General features: G+C 38.0%; 1 protein-coding gene across 1 annotated transcript in view; it reads left to right on the forward strand.

Annotated features, from left to right (window-relative positions):
- The first annotated feature begins 246 nt into the window (after positions 1-246).
- Positions 247-12059, forward strand: part of LOC131496440 (ankyrin repeat domain-containing protein 26-like) — an 85805-nt gene continuing 73992 nt past the window's right edge. Inside the window, exon 1 of the mRNA XM_058701989.1 lies at positions 247-257. Within this exon, the coding sequence (XP_058557972.1) occupies positions 247-257 (11 nt within the window). The remainder of the gene's footprint in view (positions 258-12059) is intronic.

Here is a 12059-nt window from a genome sequence, read left to right on the forward strand (position 1 = left end):
TGATTATCACTGGCCAAAAGTAATATAAAAGGGGATCCTCTTTTGGCTGCGAGTTTGAACCAGACAAGCAGATCTTCAACATGGTTGATGTTGGGACTCTCTGGGAATGCTTTCTAATACCAGTTACTGAAAACAATGGATGTATATCAGCCTGGAAATAGGGTAATTAAAAAAATGATCTGATTTCAATGATTGTACAAATAGGGAGCCAGTGAAATGGGTCAGTGGCTCCCATACTTTTTGACCATGACGCCAGAGTATGAAAAACTATTTTTGGCACAGAAACTCGGGACACACACATTTATATAACTGAAAGAGAAGTTTCACAGAACAAATGTTGCCCCTACTGCATATGATGTGCTTTGATATTTTTTATTGTGTGTGTGTGTGTGTGTGTGTGTGTGTGTATAAAGTTCTTTGAGATTCACTAAATTCACTTCAAAACCAACTATGGGTCACTTTGAAAAATACTGAAAATCTCACATCCTTTCAGTCATTTTGCATGTGGTTTGGTTTCTTTAGGTATAGATGGGAAGGGATCAGTCAGAACCCTGAAGGAAACGGCTCACTCAAAAAACAAATATTCAGGGGTGCTTAAGTGGCTCAGTTGGTTAAGCATCCGACTTTAGCTCAAGTCATGATCTTATGGTTCATGGGTTTGAGCCCTGCATTGGGCTCTGTGCTGACAGCTCAGAGACTGGAGTCTGCTTCAGATTCCGTGTCTCCTTCTCCCTCTGCCCCTCCCCGACTCGTACTTTCTCTCTCTCTCTCTCTCTCTCTCAAAAAGAAATAAAACATTTTTTAAAAAGTATTTAAGGAGGTGGTTGCTAAAAACAAAACAAAACAAAAACAAACAAACAAAACCCCAAAAACCCCTCATAGGTAGGCACCTACTGATTCTTTCAGAAGCAAAACATCTGAACACACCTCTTGCACAAGAGTTATCTTCCCTTTGTAGAGCTTTGAAGAGGCAACAAAGATCAGGCTAATCTACACAGCTCAATTACACTAACAATGGAAAGGCTGTCTCCTTCCTTTACATCTGAATTATTATTTGAAGAAAAGGGTTGTTAATTAAAAATGCAGGAAAACTCACCCAGAGCCCAAGGTGCTCCATCAGTGTCTGGTCAAGGTGGGCATCATGGCCCCAGTCCCATGGCTTGGTGGCCAGTGCATGTCCTTCCTGGTAAAGGGAGCTCCTCAAGGCCACCTGAGCATATGCAGCTTTCAAACTGTTCAGAGAAGGGAAATGTACACCTTTTGCCCCATTTCTCTTCTCCCAAGGTATTTTGGGTCCTTCTTACCTGATACCTGGATTATTAGCATGTGGTATGGAGGAAAGTGCAGAGCAGTGCTTCTCACACTTTAAAGTGCATGTATCTCCTGTCCAGAATAAGCTGGGGGCATGCAGGTGGTGGAATAAGATGATCTTACCAAACATCGTATGTCTTCATGAGATAATCTTTCTTTCACTTTCCTACACTTCCCCCTCGCTGGGTTATTTTGAATGAATAGTTTGCTAAATTTAGACTTCTAACTGGAGGAAGAACAGTGCCTGTCTAGGCCCAGGCTCTTCGGTCTCCTCAAAACATTTCGTGGTCAGCAATTTTTGCCTGAGTGGGGGGGTGGGGGGGTGGGGAGCTTTGGCATTTTGCCATTAGCCATTTTCTGCAACAGGGAGGAGAGATTTTAAAGATACTTGGTTACAACCAAATGCGGCATGAGAAAATCTTCCCAGAGAACACACAAGCCCGGATTAAGGGTCCTTGCTCTGTTTTTAATAGGATCAGAAGGCTTCCAAACATGGTGATGGACGTGCACAAAGAGAAAATCAATCTGTGAACATGAACTCATGGGCATGAGGGAAAGGGGGTTTCAAGATATAGGGTGTTAGGTGTTAGGGTCAATATAAAACAAAATCCTGGTGCCTGGTAGATGGTTGTTAACAGCTGACCTGAGGCAGCTTCTCTGTTTATCTTAGCTAGTCTAGGGGAGAAGACAGATGCTACCTCAGGATCCACAAGGCACCTTTCTTTTGCTAATTAGCTCCCCTCTGGGCATCTTCACCCTGCAGCCTACAGCCTATAGCCCTACTTACCTGTTTACCTCATTTGGTCCTTCCTTCCTGTGAAAGCAGCTTTCTGCCATAGTACTAAATTGGGGAGTGTGTCCTCCTGAATATCTAATCTTGTTTACCTCTCACACCTTGGTCTTGGAGACTTTGCCCCGCCCTCTCTATACCTAGATACCTAATATTGTTTACCGAAACTTGGGTGTGAGCATCCTATGGCTTTGTAATTTTCTATGCCTGGTTAACCCATCAGTGCAGGCTCAGGGAATTCCTAAGCTTATTGCCCACAAATATAGGCAGTCTTGTCTGCTTTACTCAAAATCTTGGAACTTAGAATTTCAACATGACCCCTTTGAGATAGGCTTAATAACAGCTATTTGTATTATCACCCCTTTTTTCACATTTTTTAATCTCATTCTCAGATGTTTCTGTTGAGTCAAACCTTCACTTTATGTTCAATAGAGTATGATACCTTTTGGCCTGTATGATTTTTACCATGTAGGTAGCATAAACCTTCAGCAAACCTTCAGTATTTAACTCTAAGGGAGAAAACTGAGTTTTGAGATGTGTGGACTTTGTCTATTTAGACAAAACCTAGAGATACCCTCCTTTAAAAAGAATAAGTAGCTAATCTCCTTGTCCCCTATCAAGGTATTAATTTACTGTGCCAAAGTCACACTTTTCATGCATCTAATTTAATGAATTTGTGGTCATTTCTCTGATTCAGCATTCAAGAATTATATCGTCTCTTTTGGTGCCATAAAATGCTAGCTAATGACACTTTAGGAACTTGGGACAAATCGTTTAACTTTTTTGAGTTTTACTCGCATTATCAGTAGCAAATGGGATTAAAGGTGATCATTACTTTTATACCCTCTCCCTATAAAGTTTTATGGTTATTGAATGTGAGATTTGGAGAGCATTACTAATTTCACAGAATTCCACCCTAACGTCCATTTCACTTTGTTCCTTTTGTGTTGTGGCAAACTTTGGTTCATAAATTTAGGGGACACTGTCACTTTTTTTGAGAACCTTAAGTTCCAAAAGAAAAAGAATTGTAAAAGGCAGTCAGGGAAAGAATAGCTCCATGCAGAAAGGGGAAAGCTTCCTGGTATTGTTACAGGAGCACCTCCATGTCACATGTTTTAAATCTGGCTGTTGTGTTAAACCCAGGTGGTAAGGATAGAAAAGGACAAATTTTGTCTCTTGTCTTTTTATTTCTTTGTATCTTTTGGTCAGATGGGGTGGGGGTGGGTGGGGAATTCTCAGTAGCAACGTGTGGATATGAATAAGAGTACAAAATTAAGAAAGCCCTTTTAGAAATTTTGGTAACTTCTGCTTTTTTTAAATTCCATCAGAAATGAAGCCGAGTTTATAAAAATTACAATTACTTGTAATGATAAAGTAAACACAAAATATTTTCCTCCATTGAATTTATGACAAACTAAGTGTCAACTGATAAAGTTAATGAAAAAAATTTCTTTTTATTGACTAAAGTAACAATTACCTTTAGTATCAAGTTCCATTAAAGGTTGAAGAAAAAAAGAAGCACAGAGGAAGTGACATAGAAGTATCAGAAAACATACATGATGCTGCGGCTGCTGGATTAATTCCACAAAGACAGAATGGAAAAACTGATAACCATCAATTGCCTATTACAGAAAATAAAGATTCTGATAGGTAAGCCTATAGCAATATTTAAATAGTAGGTAATTGTTATTTTCCTATGCAACAAACTTTTCTAGTTTGAGTTAATGTTCATGATGAACAAATTTTGTATTTTTCGTGGAGATATTTCATCCTACGTGCTAATGAGAAAAATGTAAATACCAGTGAGATAGTGATTTTTGCAGTCATAGTAATAATATTTTATTTTAAAAAATAACCCAAGTTAGGAAATGTGAAGAAAATGACCTTCTTAGACCCTGTGGCTGGACGAAATTGGTAACTCCTTTCTGAAAGGTGATTTAGCAGTGTATTTCAAAATTTCAAATATGTCGGGCACCTGGATGGCACCGATAGGTAAACATCCAACTTTGGCTCAGGTCATTATCTTGCACTTCACGAGCTTGAGCCTTGCATCACGTTCTGTGCTAACAGAGCAGAGCCTGGAGCCTGCTTCAGATTCTGTGTCTCCCTCTTTCTCTGCCCCTCCCCTGCTTGTGTTCTGTCTCTGTCACTGTCAGAAATAAATAATATAACGTGAGAAAAATATTTCAGGTAGGTCATCCGTTTATTCTAATGGTTTCATTGCCAGGACTGGGTCCTTCTGAAATACGTGACTTCTATAAGCAAGCACATGCTCCTGCACGTGCAAACACACACACACACACACACACACACACACCACACTATAAGGGCATTTATTATATATTATTACATATACAAAATAGAACAGATATATTAAGGTTACTTATATAAATATGTTACATGTATATGTGAAGGATATTTATTATAGCATTCCCATATCAAACATTTGGGGATTGTCTAAATGTTTATTGACTTATTTTGAGAGACAGACAGAGAATGTGCACACTCGGGAGCCCAAGCATCGAGGGGGAGCAGAGACAGAGAGGGACAGAGAGAGAATCCCAAGCAGACTCCACGTTAACAGTGCAGAGGCCAACACAGGGCTCGATCTCACGACTACAAGATCATGACCTGAACCAACATCAACAGGCAGATGCTCACCAGACTGAGCCACCTAGGTGCCCCAGATATAGGCTAAATATCAATTCATTAATAAGGAAGTAAAGTTTCACTTCTACAAAGTAATGGGGCATGTGACCATTTTAAAAAATGAATTTAGGGGCGCCTGGGTGGCTCAGTGGGTTAAGTGGCCGACTTCGGCTCAGGTCATGATCTCGCGGTCCGAGAGTTAAAGCCCCGCGTCGGGCTCTGTGCTGACAGCTCAGAGCCTGGAACCTGTTTCAGATTCTGTGTCTTCCTCTCTCTGACCCTCCCCCGTTCATGCTCTGTCTCTCTCTGTCTCAAAAATAAATAAACGATAAAAAAAATAAAAAATAAAAAATGAATTTAGGTCTATGTGTACTGATGGTTTAACAAAGTATATTTAAAGCATTTGGTTTGGTTTGGTGTCATGTCTTATGCACATTTTGTTAGAATACTTTTAATATCTACTGAATTGCAAACAGAAGTTCCCTGCTACACTGGCAGTCTACCAACAAAATTGCTAGTTATTAGATTTTTGGTTTTGTTTCCCAGTGCATGAGTGCTCCAACGTCGGACCCTCAACTTAATCTGAATATTGTCAAGAGGATTCATGTGGCAACATGTCTCATATTCTATATAAACATTTCATGACCCCTGTGCTATAAACCAAGATGCTGGTAATGCAATGAATCGTTTTTATAAAGGTACCTTGCTTGCATGCCATTATCCTGCCTTTGTAGAGAATATATTTCAACATGAACCACACCAAATTTTTCAACAGTACCTTCATGTTATACAATTTGTGACAATTCAGTTTACAAAGTAGGACTATTTTCTGCATTCCCAACCCCTTTTCTTCTGTGTATAAAATTTTAATATGAATAATTACTTTGGATAGTGTAAAATATCCTAGAGTTGGGTGACTTTTTAAAAATGTTTGTTTATTTTGAGAGAGAGAGAGATAGAGCGAGCATGAACACATGAGTGGGGGACGAGCAAAGAGAGAGGGAGAGAGAGAATCCCAAGGAGGCTCCATGCTGTCAGTGCAGAACTCGATGCTAGAGAACATAGAGATCATGACCGGAGCCGAAATCAAGGGTTGGATGTTTCGTGGACTGGGCCACCCAGGTGCCCTTAGAGTTCAATAATTTTTATCAAGCATGAAATACTGCCCTTGAAACTTAGTTTTTCTGTGGTCTTTCTAAGCATGAGAAAAATGGTAATCAGCTTATATAATATCATATATCTAGAAAATTTTTAAGGAATCTTCTCAGTGTATAATTTTGTGAGTTATTTAGTACCTTGGTCTGGTATTTCAAAAAAGCAAAAAAACAAAAAAAACAAAAAACAAAAAACTACTGTTACATATATGCAATTTTTAAGACTTCCAAATATTACAAAAATACTACCTAATCATTATGTAACAATTGAAAACTACAGCAATAATAGAAAATTAGATCAACCATGACCATTCCGCTTAGCTACGAAATCCTTCAAGAGCCTTCTTCACTCTTTGATCCTGATTTCCCTCCCTCCCATCCACTCTTGAATTCATTGTAGCAATTTTCCCTCTCCTCCAGAATTGTTTTTTCAAGGTTACCACCGATTTTCACTTTAATAAATCTAAACATAATTTCATACATCTCATTTTACTTAACCTTTCAGCAATATTTGACCCAATGGAAAACTCTCTCCTCCAAAATTCTGTCTCCATGTTGCTTGTAGGATATCACTCACTCACCTGATTTTCCCGCTGCCTTTCTAGTCTGTACACCTCAGCCTGATTTGCTTGTTTCTTCTCGTCCCCCACCTTTTAACCCATTGATGTCTTCCAGGAATTTGCCTTTGATTTTCCTTCTCTTGACTTTTACTATCTTGTATATTCTAATGATCCTCAAGTTTATATCTCCATCCCGGATCTCTCTCCATAATTCCAGGCCCGCATATCAAACTGCCTACTTGATATCTTTTTCTGGATAGCTATTGCAAACTTAACATGTCCCAAATTGAACTCCTGATATTCCTTCTTAATATTTGCCTTTCATGTCTTTCCTAATTGAGTTAATAACAGTTCTATGAGTTGCTCTGCTAAAAAACTTGGTGTCATCTTTGACTCCTGTCTTTTTTTCTTTTCCTTTCACTTTTTCCTTCTATTTTCTTTTTCTTTTTCATACACATCACATCTCATCTGTCAGCAAATCTTGTCACGTCTTCCTTCAAATATATCCAGAATCCAAACACATCTTCCATGACCAATAGACTGTCATCTGTTGTTTATATTGGTGTAATAGGTAACTAAATGGTCTTCTTGTTTGTTTGTTTCTTCCTTTTGTTTTTCCGATTTCTGTTAATTCTAAACACATTGGATCTAGTAAAACATAAGTCGGATTGTGTCCTTCCTCTGCTCCAAGCCGAATTGCCTCCCATTTCACTCAGAGTACATGCCCAAACTCTTCCTAATGCCGACAAGGCCTGTATATGATCAGGTGTCTCCTTCTCTCTCTCTGATTTGAACTCTTTTCTACCCCTTTCATTCTGTCCAGCCATACTGATTTCTCACTACTCTTTAAGACTTTGGACATACTTCTGTACTTGCTGTTAACTCTGTCTGGAATGCTTTCCCTCAGATACCTCATGGCTTGATTTTTCCTTTGTTGTTTGTTTTTCCTTTCAGGTTTTTGCTTAAAAGTCACTTTCTCAGCACGGCCTTTCTTGGCCATCCTGACTAGTACTTCAACTACCCTTTTCCCTATAACACATCAAAATGTGATTTCTCTGCTTTAGTTTTTCTCCTCTAATACTGTATATTTTGCCTGTGTAGCTTATTGTTATTGTATGTTTACTTCACTCATGAGTAGGATTGTTATCTGTTCATTGCCATGTCCCCAATGCCTAGAAAATGTTCTAGTCTATATAGTACTTATTCAATAATGTTTACTGAGTGAACGGAGTTTAACTTGTGTGTAATTTTTTTAACCTAATATTAGTCCCCACTTTGACATAGTTTGGCGTGGGTTCATCCTGACAACTAAACCTGCCAGTTATATACAGTTTTTGGATTTTGGGGGACCCAATATTGTGTTTACTTGCTACTTATTCTTTTAGTTGTATTTATGTTAGTTTTCATTATGGTGAAATGTATCAAAGGAATAGCAAACTTCCTTTATATTTATTAAGGAAACTAAAATATGGTGGCAATTTTTTATAGGACTTTAAAAATTCTTGCCAAAGGATTATGAACCCTCAATATCTGAAATAAAAAGATGAAGTTGGAATTGATCACTTCCAAATAAGAGCGAGCTATGCTGGTTAGGTATAGTATTTTCTAACAGAGCAGTCTGCTATTCTTATACAGGGTTTGGGGAAGAGTGGAGTTTAAGGATTGGGGAACTTTCAGAAAATTAAATGGTTTGTCATCATCTGAAGCACCATGCTTATTTGGGTGAGACTGTTGTGGATTGGTTGGCATGCTTAAGCATGTGTATTGGAGTGATTTTTGTCCTTTATTCACTGTCTTTCAGAAGGAAGGAGCTGAAATGGATTGGTTGGTGAGTAGGGCTGGTGCACATTGATTAACACATTTAAAACTGATTCTGGTGGCTTCTTGTTACCATAGCTACATGTTAGGGTTTCTTTTTGTTTTGTTTTGTTTTATTTTTTCTAAGTTTGAGGTGGCTTTCACCAGATGTTTTCTACTTAAAAGTTGCTTCTATTGACTGGGTTCAAAATGAAAGCTATTTCAAATTCTATAATTACAGATTCATTTTTGAAGTTTGAGTCAAGAGGAATTGTTTGATAATTGCTTTCAGAAAGATTCTTCTTTTCTTGGATGTTATTTCCATGAGAAAAGTTATCTGTATAACAGTTTTTTTTGAAAAAAAAAAACACAATTGTTAGTTTTGTTTTTGTTTTTGGTGCTCTTCGGGGCTCATGTTTAAGTCCTAAATAATCTGTGGGAAATTTCATTATTTTTTGGAAATGTACATAGCTGTATGGTAATAATATTCTGTTGCATGCATTTAGTCCATGAAAACAGAATTATAATTTTCTTTTTGGGGAATCCCCCATTTTTTTCTATTAGGATTAGATATTAGGCTAAAAGTATACAAAAGTTAACAAATCATGTTTTTAAATTTTTTTAATGTTTATTCATTTGGAGAGAGACAAAGTGAGAGTTGGGGAGGGGCAGAGAGAGGGGGAGACAAAGATTCCAAATCAGGCTCCAGACTCTGGGCTGTCAGCACACAGCCTGATGTGGGGCTCGAAGCCACAAACCCTTAGATCACAAACTGAGCCAAAGTCATACACTTAATGAACTGAGCCATCCAGGCGCCGCAAACCATTTTTTTTTAAACAAAAGCATAACTAATCAGATGATTTTTATTTTTGAGCGATAGATAATGACATATGAGTACTTTTGAATTTTTGAAGTTTTTCCAGATTTATGAGATATAAGTAACACACATCTGTGTAACTGTAAGGTGTACCTGTATTAATTTGATACACTTTTATATTGTCAAATGCTTACCACAATAGTGTTAATACTTCCATCATCTCACATAAATATCATTTCTTGTTTGTGATGATCTAGTCTTGTAGCAACTTTCAAATGATAGGATACAGTATTGTTCACTGTAATCACCATCCTGCACATTAAATCCCCAGAATTTATTAATCTTGTAACAGGTAGTTTGTACCCTTTGACCAATATCTACCCATTTCTCAAAGCCTCCTAACCCCGGCAACCACCAGTCTGTTCTGTTTTTCACGCATTTTTTTCTTAATTCCACATATAAGTCAGATCATACAGTGTTTGACTTCCTGTGTCTGACTTATTTTCACTAAGCATAAAGCCCTCAAGTTTCACTCATGCTGCCACAAATGGCAGGATTTCCTTCTTGTTTGTGGCTGAAAATATTCCATTGTAAATGTATACCATATTTTTTAATCGATGGATCCACTGATGGATGCTTAGGTTGTTTCTTGACTATTGTAAATAATGCTGCAATAAACATAGGGCTGCAGATATTTCTTCAAGGTAAGGATGTCATGTCTTTAAGATATATACCCAGAAATGGGATTATTGGCTCATATGGAGGTTCTATTTTTAGTTTGTTGAGGAGCCACCATACTGTTTTACATAGTGGCTGTCCCAATTTACAGTCCTACAGGAGTACAAGGAATTCCTTTCCTGTACATCCTTGCCAACGATATCTCTTGTCTTTTTGACAATAGCCATTTTAATAGGTCAAAGTGATATCTATATACTGCAGTTTTGATTTGCATTTTCCTGATGAATAGTGATATCGAGCACTTTCTTGTGTACCCTTGGCCATTTGAATATGTTTTGAGGAGAGACGTCTTTTAAGGTGCCTTGCCCAGTTTTTAATTATATTTATTTTTAGCTGTTGAATTGTACGAATTCCTTACACATTTTTAGATATTGACGTTTTTCATATTTGTAGCTTGCGAATGTTTTCATCCTTTCCATAGGTTGCCTTTCCGTCATGTTGCTTGTTTCTTTTGCTGTGCAGAAACATTGTTGATTGCATTGGTTGGTTTTGCTTTCATTGCTTGTACTTTGGATGTCCTATCCTAAATCATTGGTAAGATCTATGTCAAGGAGCTTTTATCCTATGTTTTCTTCTACGAGTTTTATGATTTAAGACTTTATATAGAAGTCTTTATTTGCGTTTGGGTTGACTTTTGTGAGTGGTGTAAGGTAGAGGCACAGTTTTATTCTTTTGCATGTTAATATCCAGTTTTCTCACCATCATGTATTGAAGAGATTACCTTTTCTCTTTTGAGTATTCTTGGGTCTCTTAACAAAGAGACTTTATGCACGGGTTTTTAGTTGACTTTATGCATGGGTTTATTTATGGGTTTTTGATTCTGTTTCATTCATCTTTGTGTTTTGTTTTGTGTGTGTGTGTGTGCAACTTCATACGGTTTTTATTACCATAACTTTGTAATAGTTTGACACCAGCAAGTGTGATGCTTCCAGATTTGTTCTTCTTTCTTAGGATTGTTTTGGCTATTTGGGGTCTTTCTTGTTCCTTGCACATTTGAGGAATGCTTTTCCTATTTCTGTGAAAAACGTCATTGGAATTTTGACAAGGATTGCATTGACTCTGTAGGTGGTTTCAGGTAATGTGGATATTTAATGACACTAATTTTTCGAATCCATAAACAACAGGGTATCTTCCCATTTGTTTGTGTCTCTGCTGTTTCTTTTACCAATGTCTTGTAGTTTTTACTGTACCTATCTTTCAGAAAGTCCTTGATTAAATTCATTCCAAAGTATTATGCTTTTTTTGATGCTTTGGGGAAGGGGATTTTTTCCTTATATTTCTTTTTCAGCTATTTCATTGTTATTGTTTAGAAATGCAACTGATCTCTTGATGCTGATTTTGTCATTTTTTTTTTTACTACATATAATCTATTGTCAAATTGGTTTCCATACAACACCCAGTGCTCATCCCAACAGGTGACTTCTCAATGCCCATCACCCACTTTCCCCTCTCCCCCACCTCCTATCAACCCTTAGTTTATTCTCAGTGTTTACGAGTCTCTTATTGTTTGCCTCCCTCCCTCTCTGTAACTTTTTCCCCCGACCCCCCCACGCATGGTCTCCTGTCAAGATTCTCAGGATCCACATGTGAGTGAAATCATATGGTATCTGTCTTTCTATGCCTGACTTATTTCACTTTGCATAATACCCTCCAGTTCCATCCACGTTGTTGCAAATGGCCAGATTTCACTCTTTCTCATTGCCAAGTATCATTCCACTGTATATATAAACCACATCTTCTTTCTCTATTCGTCGGGTGATGGACTCTTAGGCTCTTTCCATAATTTGGCGATTGTTGAAAGTGCTACTGTATACATTGGGGTACATGTGCCCCTATGCATCAGCACTCCAGTATCCCTTGGGTAAATTCCCAGCAGTGCTATTGCTGGGTCATAGGGTTGTTCTATTTTTACTTAGTTGAGGAAGCTCCACGCTGTTTTCCAGAGTTTGCATTCCCACCAACAGTGCAAGAGGGTCCCTGTTTCTCCACATCCTCGCCAGCATCTGTAGTCTCCTGATTTTTTTCATTTTAGCCACTCTGACCAGTGTGAGGTGGTATCTCAGTGTGGTTTTGATTTGTATTTCCCTGATGAGGAGTGACGTTGAGCATCTTCCCATGTATCTGTTGTCCATCTGGATGTCTTCTTTGGAAAAGTATCTATTCATGTCATCTGCCCATTTCTTCCCTGGATTATTTGTTTTGTGGGTGTGGAGTTTGGTGAGCTCTTTACAGGTTCTGGATAT

This window comes from Neofelis nebulosa, chromosome 15, assembly GCF_028018385.1.
Source record: "Neofelis nebulosa isolate mNeoNeb1 chromosome 15, mNeoNeb1.pri, whole genome shotgun sequence".
Lineage (NCBI taxonomy): Eukaryota > Metazoa > Chordata > Mammalia > Carnivora > Felidae > Neofelis > Neofelis nebulosa.